The 17,603-nt window shown below is 34.7% G+C and overlaps 1 protein-coding gene across 3 annotated transcripts in view; it reads right to left on the bottom strand.

Moving 5' to 3' along the window:
* Positions 1-1,869: 1,869 nt before the first annotated feature.
* LOC110455413 (nuclear hormone receptor E75-like) overlaps positions 1,870-17,603 on the bottom strand; it is a 22,110-nt gene continuing 6,376 nt past the window's right edge. Inside the window, exons 1-8 of one of the 3 annotated variants that reach the window (XM_021505540.1) lie at positions 8,615-8,634; positions 8,325-8,467; positions 7,848-7,961; positions 7,057-7,201; positions 5,417-5,595; positions 4,523-4,738; positions 3,483-3,681; positions 1,870-2,243 (exon numbers count right to left, since the gene is read on the bottom strand). In XM_021505540.1, the coding sequence (XP_021361215.1) occupies positions 1,996-2,243; positions 3,483-3,681; positions 4,523-4,738; positions 5,417-5,595; positions 7,057-7,201; positions 7,848-7,949 (1,089 nt within the window). In that variant the 5' untranslated portion in view covers positions 7,950-7,961; positions 8,325-8,467; positions 8,615-8,634 and the 3' untranslated portion in view covers positions 1,870-1,995. Of the gene's footprint in view, positions 2,244-3,482; positions 3,682-4,522; positions 4,739-5,416; positions 5,596-7,056; positions 7,202-7,847; positions 7,962-8,324; positions 8,468-8,614; positions 8,635-17,603 lie in introns of those variants that run through there. The other 2 variants (XM_021505539.1, XM_021505538.1) reach the window with 2 other exon arrangements.

A 17,603-nucleotide genomic window follows, 5' to 3' on the forward strand; every position in this document is an offset into this window, starting at 1 on the left:
TGCACATGCTTTTCTTGTCATCATTTCCGTATTGCGTATCGGGCATTCCATTACCATAGTGTAAATTATAGTAACACCGGGTAAACAATATTACACGTGCGTGACGATGATATGTCAACACCCGATATCGAGACTTGCTTGGAAATAAAGCGTATGATACAAAGACATAAATTAACTCACAGGAAAACATTGACATACGATCAGACGACTTCAGGAAGGTCGTTTATGAGGCGCATCGAATGCAGACACTTGTTCACAAGCTCGGGGACGCTACGATTTTTGTTGTCGAACGAGTTACGCTCTGTAAGGTAAATCATTTCACAAATGCTATAACAATAACTCTGTGAAAATAGTGTTTTATAAAATATCGAGATTCCTATAAAATGCTACCATGGTTACAGATGTACCTGACATGTAAATATTCCAGGCGTAAGCGGGCTATGGAATGATGTCCAAAGTGTACGTGATTGTGAGTAATTTTGATCTATAAAAGAACAGTAAACGGACAGTTTTAATATTATAAATTAATTTGTTACCGTCGTTATAAATTCCATCCCTCTACAAAAAGTTCCGTTTCTTTTCAAGGTAGACAACTCTCATCAGGATCAAAATGATTGCAAAATGTAAAATAAATGAATTATTAAGGCTTTGTGTATATTTGGTACAATTTATCATTATTTTATTGTTGTAACAGTCTAAACAATGACACACGCTGAAAAAATGTGAAATAGATAAATTTGACAAAAATTCAATTTTTCGGGGTTTTTACAAAAAAATCCCCAGTTTATCGGAATACTTAGATTGTCATAAAATCATCTTTACATAGTGACATAACCATTATGTGAAACTTTATTTGAATTCTGCTGGTTAATTGCAAAAGGGTGGAGCCTCCTTAATATCGATATATTGTATCGTATTGATATTTTAACTTTCGTTATGCTAATCAAAGTCAAAACAAGCTTTGTTTAGATCTTATATAGTTGTGTGGTTTTGAGAGAAGTATGATATAGTGTAGTGACCATTCGTTCATTTATTTTAATTTATTCTTTATGTTGCTGATGAATTTCTAAAATCGAATTGACTATTTGCCTTCCAAAAGAGCTGTACCCATGCATATAGAACTATCCCGCTGTTGCTCGGAACGGAGTTCAAAGCGATGTGCAAGTAGTACTAATCAATTATCAAACTTACCCACTTAACAACTAGCTAATTTATAAAATAACGACTAATTCCTTAGCAAATATATTTAGATTCAATTTGCTTTTAACACAATTTGTAGCACGAAAATTATCTAGCGAATTCATAATAAAAAAAGGCTTGAAAAACCCTCCTATTCGAAGATTTATACCAAAATCTCAAAATTAATCCATAATGCATATTTAATAATTTATTTTACATATATTTTATCGTTTTTAGCATTTTGTTACACGAGGAGCTATAAGAATAATTATAATAACAATTCGAGATTCTTATATACCGCTTTATCACAACCTAGACTGTAGGTCGTCTCAAAGTGGTTCATAAATTATCCTTCATGGTTATAGGGCCATAGCAACCAGCATATAACTTTCTCAACTCCCTGGGGAGCAAACAGTCTTTGCTGCCATTTCGGCGCTCACAGCTAGCATTCAACAATTCCAGCACTGTCCAACCACGTATTCAAGCGGAGTAAATATCTTGTTCAAAGATACAACACAGTGCCGTAACGTGGCTCAACCCGCAACCCTTCTGTCACTAGCCCAGTGTCCAACCACTAGACTACCGTACCTCGCACAAAAATATCCCCAGGTATGCATTGTTCTAAAAATTCCCACATAACTAAAAAAAACAATGGATGCATTGGTATAATTTTCGAATGTATTTCTTGAGTTTTTTAATACAATTTCAGTGTTAAAAAATCGTTCATCAATTTCAATCGTATAATTTTCTTTTACTAAAGCTCTATAGTTGAAAAGCATTTGTTTGAGTCCGACTGCCGACCGCAACAACCATATATCATATATCAAAAATGTCTTTTAATAGCAGAAGTCCGTCACACACGTCCTCGGGTAGGCTGTAACTTCCAGCTTTTAAGTTACTTATAAATTCCTCCGATGCCTGTTTTAAATCCTCTTTCAATGCTAAAAATGAAAGGAAGATGTCATTGTCCTCTGAACGAATATGACCTAATTCCATTTGCAACGCCTGTGTGACATCACCTGCAATTGACCGAATTCTTTCTCGTTCTTCAAGCAGTGGACTATCTGGGAAACAAAAAGACGAGCAACATTTACCAAACATTTCACAACTAACTGTTTTTTTTAACAAATGTATTTCAGTAAAACTTAATTAACTGTTTATTCTGTTCTACCGGATAGATTATTTCAATGTGCTAAAACGTCTGAGCGCCACAAATCAAATGAACGCTAATAAACTATCGACAAAAAAAACTATTGAATAATCAATATAGTTACTGTATACCTGAACATTTTTGCAGCAATTCAATTTTCGCCTTTTGGCCCCACGAACCCAGGGCGAATTTATCATTACAGCGAATATTAATAAAACAACAGAATATACATAGTAATTAAATCTAAACGTCAAAATTGACGCTGTGCAAAAATGAATTTTACCAGCGAAATGCGAAAGTTGGACTGAGCGAAAATATTCTGCTATACAACAACAAAACAAGAATGTTCTAAAATTGGTTTTGTTAGGGAACTATTATTTAATCGCATTAACGAAGTTGAACAGTGTACCGCATCGATGATTCGGCACACTCACCATATGAAGCAGTAAAATGTAACTTTCATTTGCAAATTGCATAATTCAGCGTCATATCTAAACCGCTCTAATAAGAATTAAATAATAATAAATAATAATAATTTGAGGTTCTTATAAGTATACCTCTTTATCACAACCTAGCGTGTAGGTCGTCTCTAGGAGGTTCACAAATTAACGCAAAAACATCAATGATACATAATTGAAGAATAAATAGCTTCACAGTTACACTACGTATTGTATTTCAGAATTTTAACCCATATCGATACATTTTCATTGATATTCATGTAATATCATGACTCCGTATCTGTTCTCCCATATGCATGTACTGCAGAATATACGTCATCATGTTAAATAAAGCGTAGAGTTATTTACAATTTAATTGGTAACTAGTAATCAGGATAATAAAATACAATATATGTAATAAAGTTGCGTCAACAATTTGCCTAGTTCAAGAGGGTTATAAAGTCCCACTTGTTTGCGTCTGCATTTAGGGCTATTTTGCGCAGATGTCATCTACACACTATTTATGTATATGGAGATAAATGCCGTGTTACGTTATGTATAACGCTAATTTGTACGTCATTTAATCATCATTATTCATAAATGTTACTGAAGAAATGCTATTTTCATGTTTTGTAAAGCGCCTTAGAATAATTTTGCAAATTATATAGGGCGCTATATAAATGTTGTGTAATATAATAACATGATTAGATTCGTACCTGACAGCAGGATTACGGAGGCAAAGAGAGCTAACTCTGTCTGCTGTAGTTTGAGCTGGTGAATCCTTTCCGATATCTTTATTGTTTTACCAAGAAGTACCTGTGCCTCTGAGCATTTACTGATGGCCTCCTTTGTTAGACACAGGCTGGTGTGTGTACCTTTCAACTCCACATTGGGCCCAGACAATGACCTATGCATCTACAAATTCAAGTGAGCAAAATTCGTTCTTTATAATTGAGGATTTTGATCATTGGCGATTTTGAAAATGTTTCATAATGTTTGTAAAATGAATCCAAAACCGATTGTCCCAACCAATTGATTTTTTTTTCTCGTTCATTTATTTAGTGTATACCGGGAACTTTTCGCCTCGTTAAATTTTCGCCCGATAATAAATTTGCTCTTCGTATTTGATGACTAGGTATATAACGTTCACAAACGTTCGCTGTAGTGATAAGTTCGCCCTTCTTATTTTTTTGTATATTTTATTTGTTTTATTCAATTCGCATAAATATCTTTTTATGAATTAATTTTATTCATGCATAACTATTGATCATAACTTTACATTAATTACAAAGGCGGTGTACATTTATGGTTATACAGAAACTAATAAGAATGTAATGAATTCGATATTGTATGAGAACTTTCTTTGAAATCCAAGTGTTTAATTCTCGATATACATATCTTCTAAGCACTCTTGGAATATGTTATGACAAAACAGAAGGCTTTTTACTAAACACTTTACAGATGATTCAAGTAGACTAGTCTGATGTCTTTGATGAAGATCAAAGGAATCATGTTGCAGAATAACGGTAAAATGGGCCTGCTTTGAAGTTTGATGTTGCTCCACTGCAACCTTTAAAGAACAGGTTCATGTATCAGCCTAATGATTGGAAAGGTTTTTTAATCATGAAACCAATCAGATGACTTGGCGCGAGTCTTCGATTTTGTCAGAATATATTACAAAGGCTCAGAGAAGATATCTGTAACGAGAGATGAATCCTTGATTTTTTAGGATTCGTGAGATATCTGACCAACTTACCAATAATATACAAATACAAAAAGCTCCCTGTTTCATTAAAGCCACTCTATCACAAAGTCGCAAATCTAAAAATCCAGGCAATTTCTTGGCAAACTGGATAGTGTCTTTCATGATAGGTACAAGCATTTCCTGATATTGATTGAATACTCCTAGTTGATAAAAACCAACTGTGTCAAGTTCGCTAATTACAAATCCAGAACAAGCATATGGAACAGGCTGAAATATGAAACAGCCGTTCATCAATATATACACAATCGATAATATAGTTATATTAACATAATTTGTGAATATCAGTTTCTATCAAATTAATACATTGTTCCGACTATAGAATTTTTATCTTTATAATTACGGGAATTTTATCCAAGCCGACAAAGTAGATCTATGGGTCATTAATTTGTATGTGGAATACCAAGATTTATGTTTTTTTTTCTATATATTCCTTATCGAAGATGCTTTTATCATCCGGCTTCATAGACGATAAGTCTGTACAGAAACAGCCAACTGCTTGTTCTCAGCAAACACAGCAGTTTGACTTAAAAAATCGAAAACTTGTGGGTGATTTAAATGTTTGTATTGCAAAAGCCATTTGAAGAAAATTATAAAATATGAAAACAGGATTCTTACTTGATATACATTCATTATTGATTTCAATCTTGTATATGCCAGTAACTACCTATATAAAATTGTTGAATGTCCTCAAACACCTTTGTTTTTGTCTCACTTTATTTGCACATTTTTTAATAAATATATAAAAATCACGTATTTTTCAAACATTGACATTTTTTAAACATTCTCTTTACTCTCGAAAATAAAAGAACTTTATATGGAAAGTGCATATAATGTAATTCCAGTATTGCTGTTCATCATGATTAGAACTGCATAATTTTGGCTTACAGTTTTTATTACGGTCTCTTTCCCCGGTTTAAATAATGAAGAGTCGTGGAAAACATTGGCAAAATTTGTCGTTATTCTGTCTGACAAATCCAGGAGCCGACGTCTATATCCTGTAATGTCCTCGGAGTTAGCTTTAAGCTTTTCCCGCTCGGTGTTTGGCAGCCGACCCACTCTGATGGCTTTATAAGTACAGAAATACATATAACATAGGAACTTGTAATGATACATGTATCAAATAATTGACCCATTTTACTATGTCATACGGCCATGTCATAATTATGGTATCACACATGTGTAATATAACAGCAGGTAGTACTTCTATTCATTATAGCATACGATACATTTACCGTTATTTTAAACAAACTTAAAATGTTACACAATATGGAACCATTTTGCATTGCGCGGAACGACAATTCATGATCGCAGTTCTTCAGTTTTTACCTAATAGAGTCAGCTGAAAACACATAATTGTTTGATACCTTTTTTCCTAATTAGAATATTAGAATCTTACATTCGTTTCCATGTCATATTGAATTTATGAAACTCGTTCAATAATTTCATATGCCATAAATACTCATATAAGATCCTCTATATATACCACAGAGTCAACACACAATGGCAAAATTGAAATACAAAGTTGGTACGAGCCGATAGAGTGAACGCCGAAGCAAAAGAAAGAAATATCATGAATCACAGGAAGGAAATATATTAGAAAGGGTAAGTATTTCTGCACCCTCCAGTTTATCTGAAGACGCTGGAAAGTGGGAAAATTAGAAAACGAGATGGCCTTACGCATGGCTATTCTTGACACGATGTCATTACAGTAATCGCATTTATGGGACCCATGCACGCCGTCTTTTGGCAATGGATCATTAACCAAATGTATCATATTCTGTTTATCACCTGGTGATAGGAGACATAATCTGAAGGCGTCCGAGTGGCCCTCTTAAACTTCTACATCGCTGAAAAGGACAATTTGTGTTGCAGTAGTGTGATGGTTTGTGGTGATCTTTGTAGTTAGAACCATACCCAACGTGTTGTGGTGTATGAGAATTCAAGTAGGTTCTAATAAAATGAAAGTAGTTCAAATTTAAACAACCTTGGAGATGTTCCCCAGTGATTGTCTTCCTAGGCATTGAATATTTCTTTTCCAACTATCGTATCTAAGGAAGCGCAACACTTCAGTGTGTAGGAGCTGACTGATGAATGGGAACGTAATTTCCGCTTATTAAGCTTAACGCGACGACGCTGCGGCGCTATTTTCTGTTCAAAGTTTACCAAACTCTCTAAAATGTGGCTTACAAAGCTCGACTTTACTTAAGTTAACGACTTATCAAATTCATTGAGCACGGTTTTTTTTTCGCAATTTATTCAAAATTTATCTCAATAGCTCCTCAGTGAAAAAATGACATCAGTTTAAAACTACTAAAATAACATCAAAATTCTTAACTGACTTCAAATTAAGTAAGGCATTGAATACTTTTTTACTCAGTAGAGTTGCATCAGTAAACATGTTCAAAAGCGTTTTTATTATAACTCGCTCTAACTACTAAGATCCTTAAAAATATATCAATAATTTCGAATGACAATAGCAGTTCAATATTATTTTCAGTTATAATTTTTGAAAATGGAGTGCTTACCGCCAATAGACATTCCGACCTGTAGACACTTCTGATATCTGCAAATCCTGCATTTGTACTTATATCCAATATTGATTTGACAGTTTTTCCCTTTCGTGCATTTTTGAAAGATCAGTTTCCTCTTGATGCACCGATGAAAGAAGGCCTGTCAGGAGAGGAAAAAACCCATTCGGATGGCATGGTATTTTATTTCAAAATTATTTTATTGTTGCAATTAACAATAGGATTGGGCACCCGCATTGCCTATAAATACTTTTTGTGTACATGGAAAGATTCCTTAGAGTGAGCGATAGGTTTCTTCTCTAGCCTAGCACTTCAGGAACACATTATATATAATGGAAACTATCACAAAGAAATTATTCATCTTGAACTCATTAATTAAGGAATAACAGAGATTATATTGGGGGTAAAACTGTATATACCGTAAAAAAAACTTTGTGCAATTTGCATAAATCTGCGAAGCGATTTATACACAAAAGTGCACTCAGTGTTTTCGGTATATACCGTATAAAACAAAACAGACATTTTTGGTTATCCCTTATAATTAAATTTTAAAAATCAGATCTTTTCATTCATAGCTAAAGAATGTTTACCGATATCTATATCATCATTGCGCAGTAATTTCAACCAATCATAAGTAGGAATAACAAATACCGCGCCAAACATTGCCGTATACGACGTCATCACTTTTTGTGTTGTCTGTTTTTTTTAGGTTATACGATATAACCTGCAAAAGTCTAGCATTAAGGGAATAGCCATTATTGAATATAATAGGTTAAACCTCGTATTACCTTGCATCCTTCGCACGTGTAGGCACCATAATGGAAGCCGGAAGACATGCAGCCACAGATCTGACAAGTGACACCCAGCTTTTCTGTGTACGTAGTCTTCATTTTAGTGAAGATCTAATTCATTAGAAAAAAACAATATTGATGTATATATAAAATGTTGCAAGTTAAGTCAATTATGATTTTTTCAAACGGAATTCGATCAATCTGTATCATTATTGGTTTATTATTTTTTATAAATATAAATGTTCTTCATTAAGTAAAACAATATTTCATCATATTTGTACTGTGTTATATACATGTATTACCTGTAAGCATCATTCTGCCAGGGACAGTTGAAATAGGAATTTGCTGCAACATTCAAAACGCGTCGACAACATACTTTTTGTTAACTGTCTCATTTTATTTTTTTCATTACTGAGATTAATAAGATGTTTGCCTGAAATAACTGTTAGAAAAAGACATTAATTTGATACGTACCGCATTTTACATCCTTCTGAGCTCATGTCCTTGTATTATAGTGTATTCCCAGCTCGACCTTTAGATGGCATATGGAATTCATGAGATTCAACTTTGCTTTGATACCGATGCAAATACTAACTCGTACCAGTCTCCATTCACTGCTAAAAAAATAAGTATTTGTAAATAATCGTTGGCATAAGGCTGTACTACAACCGCAAATGACTATTTCACACAACTGTATAAATACATGACAGATCAGTACATAGATAAAATTTAGATATTATCCTGCATGTTTTGACGACTTGTACCTCACACATGTAGAGTCAGTTTAAGACTGCATATGTCATCTTTATAGCGCAAGGTGAATCATGTATGCATGTCACTCAAACATCATCTCAAAACAGTGACAGTAACTTAAAGAACAAAGACTCGTGCTGTGTAAGAGGAGTGTCAAATGTCGCACTATTTGAATATCCAATTATTTATGCTCTAAATGGTGATTCATACTATAAAACTATTTTATACCGTAAATCTTTTGTTGATATGCCCAATCGTATTTATATATTCAAAATATGTTATTTATAAAATAAAAAAATCGTGATATCTTTAATAAAAACATTGTCGTGAATGTTCAGTATACTTTTTATAATCGATTATCTGATATTATAGATTTTGTTTTTTGTACCGGTGTTTTCCATTTGTCGAAAACACTAGAAAACGTCTGTAACATATAAATGTTCCCTTGAGTCTGCGGTTGACCCATTAATAGCATTGGAACCTGAAATACAAACTCATCCAAGGTGTTTTCATACTTGACTTTTGTTTAAACTTTGATGAAAGTTCAGAAATGAATTATAATTATGACGATGAATCGTGACGCGACATATAATATAGGCGCTTTCTTTTTTTAAATATACTTTCAATATTGTTACCGTTAGTATTGTTTCGCACCTTTAATCATGAGTATATATGTAACCTTGTCTTTATCACAATTGTACGAATAAGTACATGATATTTAACCCTGACTTTTATGTTTGCCTGAGCTTGATGTTGTCTACTGTTTGGGTCTAATACCAGTCAAATTGGTAGGCTCTTCAGCTGTTTACACACTTTTGGCAGAATATATCAATAACTCCATAGAGAAACAAATACAAATAAATAATAGTAAAATAGGTTTAATAAGCTATACAATTACTTTAAAAAAAAAATTTCAGCGAACTCAAATTTTAACATCAAATTTTAGCTTTTCATCAAATTTTAACAGATACACTTGTCAATGCATACGATATATGCAATACAAAACAGGTGAAAACTTCAATTATAGCATTCATAATTAAGCGCACAATTTAAAAGCGCAAAAAACGCGCTGAAATAAGAATACTGGTAAAATATATATATATTTACTGTACGTTATACAGAAGTTAGATTCGCCATAGAATTAAGAAACTGCAAAATCATTTATATGCAGACTGAACTTCATTTTACCCTAATGGTGCATGCATAAAACAAATGTGAATATATCATATATGTTTAACCTTCCTGAATGTGCCCATGTGAATGCTATGTTTGTTTAAAAGCATGATGAATATACATATCGGTGCATCTGATGAGTGTCCAGGAAATGTATTCATATCTGTGATTTATCGGTTATGATATTAATAAAAATATCAAATGTGAAGAAAATATGGATTAATCTTAGCAAAATATACCTTGTTGAACAAGAATGTGTTGAATGTTATGACATGGAAGGTCAAATTTCCATTCTTTTTGTGTGATTGCATATTTGTTTCTAAAAATTAAAGAAAATAAATCTATACACTCTATACGTTAAAGGTAACCATAGTTTAGTACGTTTAGTGATAGACATTAAGCGATAATTTATGTGCAGCGTTACCTCTACCGAAATTGAACCGATATCGGTGATAGGGAAATGGACCAATTTTACAAAGGGCCGGTTTCCAAAACGGCCCCTTCTCTGATTCAAATTTCCTGTTGGTGGTGCATTGCCCATGCCGTTGTGGTCACAAATCTATAAAGTATAAAGATTTAGGTCACTTGGTTTGTTTTTTATGGCTCCTCAAAGTTGTACCTTTCAGAAGCTGTCTAAGTGTTGATAAAATGTGCATGTTATGTAAAATATTAATGAAAATCTAATCAAATGATGGTCACCGTAAAGAATACATTCATGGCATGATTGTGACAAAAAATCATGTTTCCATCGCGCCATTTGGCTGTTTTATGGAAGAAACAATCTCAAAAATGCCATTTTCGATGATAACATTTTAGACACAAAAACTGTGTTTTTTAGAGAATACACCCTTTTATGGGCGTTGGATGCAAACCAATTTTTATCCTATTAAACAGTACGTAATATGCTATTGATGAGAGGAAAAATCATCAAAATGTAAGTGGTGGAACATTTTCAAATGTTGGGTTGAATTAGCCTATGGTTGAATTGCCGATTTTCGACTTTCTTTAGATAATTAACAAAAAAACGAGAGTATTTGCTCGGTATGTTGAGAATATGTACACAGATATGAAAAAAAGTGAGAGAAACACTTTTTCATAAAAAAAATCCAAGATGGCTACTTCACAAGTCCCCGTGGTTGAAGACATTGGCTGACAAATAGACAGAACAACAAACAAAACGTGTTCCTTATGATTTTGGTTGGTTTTCGCATTTACGGGAGTGTTCATAGCTACGGGCGATTGTATAATACCTATATTTATAAGTTTGGTTAGTCACATGGTAACGGGGATCTTTCATATCGAGCCCCAAACATACTTTCGACATATGCACTCCGTTGCCGCATGGAAAACTATTTCAAGTTTTGTCGGAATTTCTTTACCTGTGGTTGTAATGGTCGAGGGTTTTCCAGCGTCCTGTAATACCCAAGGTAGTACAAGATACTGGAGATGTGCGCACACATTCCCATCGTTCTCTCTCCAACTGGGCACTGGCAGTAGTAGTCCTTTATTGGGGCCTCAACATCGGGTGAAACGGTGAACCGTATCCAAACGTTATATTTCGTTTGGCTTTTGTGTCGAGAATGTATTTGACATCGGAGAAGGTCTGGGGAGTGCTGGTAAAGCCACACCTCATAGTCTCCGTCATCACTTAAATGTTCGGCGATGTAACCAGGAGCCAGAGATATCTGATACGTTCCACACGTAATGGTTCTCAAGTAATCAAGATCGAGACGGGGAAACAGTACGGAAGATGCATCCATCTTGACAAACTCGGACCTTGCCCGTCTAGATAGATCCGGATCTGTCTTGACTCTCTGAGCTAAACCATTCGGTGTTGTCAAACGGTCCTTCATACGTTCAGCCATTAGCCTATCTTTGGCATCTCTCTCTGGAGATCTCTGGTAGATCGGTCCTCTAATACCATTCAGACAGGCTGTGACGGTTCGAAGCAAAGCCTCGATGACATTGATAAAGCTGTTAGACACCAATTGCGTTCGGAAGAACGTCCAGTGTTTCAGACGACCATGATAGGATTCCACAATCCACCTCGATTTGGTGATAGTTCTGTCAAGATTTGCTTGGACGTCAGAATGTTGACTTTGACCGGGTTTCAGGTATGACGGCATGCTAGCATTGAGGCCAGAGGCTTCGAGAACTGGTAGGACATCTCTAAAACCTCGGTCAACGACAACGTTGTCGTCTGGTTGTAGCCAAGTAACTAGCTTGTCCATGACTTTTTTTGTAATTGTAGCATCATTTTCGCTGCCAGTGAATGGTCCTACTGTGTCCAGAATGTAGCCATCTGGTAAGGCGATGCTCATGAATTTGAGATAGTTTCTCTTCTTCTGGCCACAGTAGGACATTCTCTGGAGCTTGTGGTCGGAGCTTTTCTGGATATAAATATAGGTGCCATCTAATATGGCAGTGGCTTTATCTCCAAAAAATGCTTCTGAAAAGACAGTATTGTGCCCGAGCAACTGTTCTCTTGTCAAGTGATCCGGACCTAGAAATTGTGGGACTATCGATGTGTCTAATGCCTGTACTATGGAGTGGAAAGTTTTGGACACACTTGACTTGGAAATTCCAAAAAGAGAAGAACACTGACTCCAGGAAATGTCGGTTTTCAGTTTTACCCAGAACAGTAATAGAGCATCGTGTGTAGTCTTGGTATATATACCAGATGAAAGATATGGGGAACAGTGCGAGTGGATTTCGAGGAACTGATCTTTGGACCAACCTGTCCAGGCCATGCATGCCGAGTCATCAAGAGAAGAAAAGCTTATTGTAAACGCAGACTGGTTCTGTGAAAGGACGTGCGACACCTCTAGGAGGTCATTAATGATTTCGGACGATTTTGATGGTAACTGAGATTCCAAGGAACCTCTACCATCAAGGACAACCTCTGTAGACGGATCTAAGTCGTTACCAATAAGGTGAATGGAGCAGACGCGGGATGAGGTGGGACACCACAGTTTGTGTGAATAGATCAGGTGATGTCTTGCACGTTTTGGTAAGACTGATGATTTTGTTCCATTTCTTGCAAAGGTAACAAGACAGAGACAGCATTTTTTGTGTGAAGATGATCCATTCAAAAGATCATGAAGGGTCAGCAACGGCAGGATATGGGACGGGGAGTCGTCTTCTTCCTCTATTTCCTGGTTCTGCTCGGGTTCAGGTTCAGGCTGATTTTTGTTCCGAAGATACTTCATGTAGCACTTCTGGCAAATAAGTGCTTGTTCCTTTGCTGACATCAATCCTTGTTGCACCAGCGTATCTAGGAGCCATTTATATTGTGGACTATTTACATTGCGTGCACTTCTGTTCTTATTGCCACTACGTTTCTTGAAGTATACTTGACACCCTTCTCCAACACATTTACCCTCCATCTTGAAACAATAACGATTGGTTTATGAAGCGTCGATAAAGTAACAAAATAGCAAGCCACCGATGATTGCTGTAAACAGCTAATACTTAGTAGTTTGGTACAATTATGCGAAAATGTGTGATAAATAACGAACAACTAATTACACAAAATAACAAGACAATATAATAAATCACATTCAATACCTCCAAGAAGCGCAGAATTGATTGATTACTTAGAACAAAATAAAGTATTTCATATGGATAATCTATCTATTCGATGTGGCGTGGTCGGCAGGCACAAAGAAAGTGAGACAAGTCAGGGTCCCAACCCTGACAGAGCCACAACGCTTTGGAGATGGGACAATAAAACAAGGAAAGTGAGACAAGAATAGCTAGCGTCGAGTCAATGATTCCGTAAACGTATAGACAAAGACAAGAAGATACGGATAAATGTACAAGGCCACACGATCAGAAAATTCAGAAGAGGACAACTTGAGATAGAACAGTATTCATGTATCAGGGTGTCCTCAGTGTAAATCTTTATATCGATACTGTTTATTTAGTCGTTACACATCATAAAACTGTCATGAAAATATCCGCTCTGATATTCAATATAAAAGTTTGTATATAATAAGCTATATAATAGGGTTTCAGACAAGGTTGTTACTCATTTCCCCTTTTCTTTCAATTTACAACCACATTCAGGCGGCGATATGAGAACGTTCCACCACATGGAATTAGCTGATTTTTGGTACACATATGAAACAAGTAAAGCTCTATCCGATTTTCTGATGGAAATTTGCATCCAAAACTATATAACGGGAGAAAATTGCAATTTTATGGCATTTTTTCTTCATAAGTGTGTCTCTGCAAGTGCGTTTTCATCCGAGAATATTTTTATTTATCTTTTATGAATAAACACGATGTTTTGGAAATATTTATCAAAAGAAATTTATACTATGTTGCGAATTACAATTTCGAGATAACCTTCTTTTATTTACGAACTTATGTCTTTGATGCTGAAATTGACAACTTTATAAAAATACATTTTCACTGAAATTATGAAATCTGGGTGTCGGAAAGGGGTAAAATTATTCTTCGGTAAAGAAAAAAACAGCAATTGAGCTAGATAAGAAATTATGCGGGGGCAGGCTCCTATGGAGAATTAACATTACTGGAAACAGGCCCTTTCAAAATTATCATAGATTTTAGAAGTCTTTTTCTTAATTCGATGTCAAAAACCCTTTCAACGTTCTGCATAATTTTGTAGTTTTATCAGCAGACAACAGATCGTCTAGCTTAATCCGTGCCTACAAGTTCTATTACATATCATGTCTGCAAAACAATGGCGAGAAACCTAGGATACCCTAGATACTTATAGATTTTCTATTTTTGAAAAACGAAATACTAGCCTCTCCCTCTACTGTATTACAATCTTCCTTAATATCGATGATATAGATAGGATCAGTTTGATTGGAACTGGAATTGAATAATAATCCTTAAACAGAACAGGTTCTGCTAGTTGTTCGATCAAGCAAACCTTTTAATGCTATAATGCTTTGAAACATTAAAGTCGTATTTAAACTCCATAAGTGGAATAAATGTAATATGGATTGTGATAATCACAAAAGATTCTTTTATCAATATCGAACACTTTTTCTTCATATTTTTTGGTTTTGCCAAAAAACATAATCCTTTGTCATTCTTTTCACTCTCAAAATGGAGCTTTTCGAAAAAGGAAAACGATGATATAAAAAGATGTAAATGTTTGTAGCCGGTGGAATAGTGAGTATGTTGAGTTTCTGGTTGATAGTATCTTCGTTTAGTTTGGTGGCAATATTTCCTGGCAAACTGTTGGCGTTCCTATGGGAGCAGTATGTGGCCCCCTCCACGGTGACTTGTTTTAAAGGATGAGGCCTCTTTTTTGGGCCCCGTTATTTTCGGATTTTCACCTCTTTAATTTGTTCAAATAAACTAAGGTAAAATATTGACCGAAAGTGAGTTTTTGGAGGTACCAAAAGGGGTAGGGTAAATCACAAATATAATTTTCTGTTTTCAAAATGAGCTTAAAAACCAAAATAATATCATTTCTGGTTTTGAAACGATGTGTAAATTTAACAGGAAAAATGAAAAAAAAATACAGAATTCAATCATCACTTAAAGATTGTTTATATAAAATGGAGGATTAAGTCAGGGGAATGTTTTAGGTAATTTTCAAATGAAAAGTGTTTTATTTCCTCAAAAATTTCTTTTCTAATTTATATTTTGAGTTGAAATTTACAACTTATTTGCGTACACTTACATAAAATACATATTCATTATTATACCGGGCCCAACAAAGGGCCTCATAGACATTCATTCTTTATTGAAGAGCTTAACAACTTCAGTTTTGCTTTCATAGATTTACATAATTGATGTGCTGCCTTTGAGCCAAATATCATGATTTACGCGATATATGTAGTCTACTGATCGACGAACAAACATTACAGGGTTTTAAGAAATGCAGGTTGAGGAAGACTATGGGCAAATTTATTTGATTTGAAGAGTTTTTTATTATCATTATTATGCCCATAAGTTTGCCAGGTTGTTTCTTTGTCACTGCATATTTTAATGCTTTAAGAATGTGACATAATTTCAATTCAAAAATATATTTTAATGGCACATATGTATTTCTTTTCCTTTCTGAAGTGAGTCTTAAGTTCACCTTAACTTTATTTTTTCAGAAATTATCAACGTATGCGCGTGTGTTATGGTGGAGTATATAACGAGGGTGACAAAATGTTGGAGAAAATAATTAACAAAGGTCGCTTTTCGAATCACTAGTGATATTTTCCACCATACTATACAAACATAATCAACATTAACGCATACATTATACCAGACGGGTTTTTCAGTCGAACAAAACCATCGTTATATCGACATCGCTCATCAACACATGCAATCAATATTTGACAGACTTACAAACATTAGTTCAAGTCATCTTTACGATACGTTCGGCAGAACATTCTGACCGTGAGCTTGACGATTTTAATGAAAATCTTGAAGTTAAATAGAAACTATTTTTTGTTTGTCCGGTAACAAACCAACCTAAATGCGGGAACACTCATTCGACAAAGGAAACCAGCCCAAGGCTGGCTTGTTAGGGAGATTTTTGGAAGCGCGTTGGTCTGTTTGAAAATAATACATGCGCGCGCATGGTCTATCGTTTTAAGATACATGCTATTAACCAATGAAAAGTTTCATAAATAGCAAACATGGTAGAATAAATATCAACATATTTACACATTTACACAATCCTCTATACGGCCATATATAAATCGTATTTATAACTTGTAAATATTTGTTCCAGTAAAGAACGCAGAATTGTAAGCAATGTTTATGTCACTGAATTGTATAGAGTGTGACAAACGTCACTCTCCATGAATTACGCGATTTTCATACATTCATTATTCATGTTCCAATTCGCTTCTGATAAGCAGTGCAACTTTCAGAATTTGTAATTTCATAAGTATCCAGGTACACATTGTAGTATCAGATATATCAAAACGTATTCTAATTATAATAAAATATTAATCATGCATATTTCGTTACTAAATACAATGAAATGCAGATAAGAACACGTGACAAAACCAAGCGTTAAAAAACATTCACACAACCTGTTACTTTGACTAAATGCAACACATATCATTTCACCGGCACTTTCTCAAACAACGATCTCATTTGACACGAAGGCATATTTTGAAAGATATTTTTTTTTTAGAATTTTAAAACCTGGAAATTTTATCAAATTTCTTAGTTTGTTTTGTTTTGATATTTTATCAATATCATCAGATATGCAAAATTGTATCGGTATAGTAAAGACGGCGTGTGTCACTTGGGTTTTTAGAATTCAAACAGACCCTTAATATCAATGAGAGAGTCTGTCACGAAGCATATTAGGATGGTAAGTGGGTATTTCTATATTTTATATTATCTTTATTTCGTTCCGCTATTCACGGGTAAGCTATAATAGAAAGTTGGACTGACCACGTAAGTAATGTTCACACACAGTCATTAGCCATTGTTGCGGTAAGACGTGTGTCATTTTTAGAAGGCCGAAAAACCAGACAGAGTCATCGTGACCACCTATGAAACAGGGTAAGTGTTAACTCTGATCATCCTACTATTCCATGTTTACTTTTATATCTATCCTTTCATATTTCGTCGGGTATTAGATCATTTAGAGTGTGCATGCATTGTATAGGTAGGCTAGGTACGGGTGCGCGTCACTCATGCGTATAATGTTTACGAGTATGTAGTTCACCGCTAAGGCGTGTGTACGTATGTTACAGAGTAAGATAACATAATAAGTAACTTGTATGTGTTAATTAAGTTATATAAAGCTGATCGTTATGATATATCATGCTAGTACTACTTATAGTATTTCAAGTGGTCATGTTTTGTAACATTAATCAGTCATTTTAT

This window comes from Mizuhopecten yessoensis, unplaced genomic scaffold (assembly GCF_002113885.1).
Source record: "Mizuhopecten yessoensis strain PY_sf001 unplaced genomic scaffold, ASM211388v2 scaffold8213, whole genome shotgun sequence".
In the NCBI taxonomy this organism is placed as follows: Eukaryota; Metazoa; Mollusca; class Bivalvia; order Pectinida; family Pectinidae; genus Mizuhopecten; species Mizuhopecten yessoensis.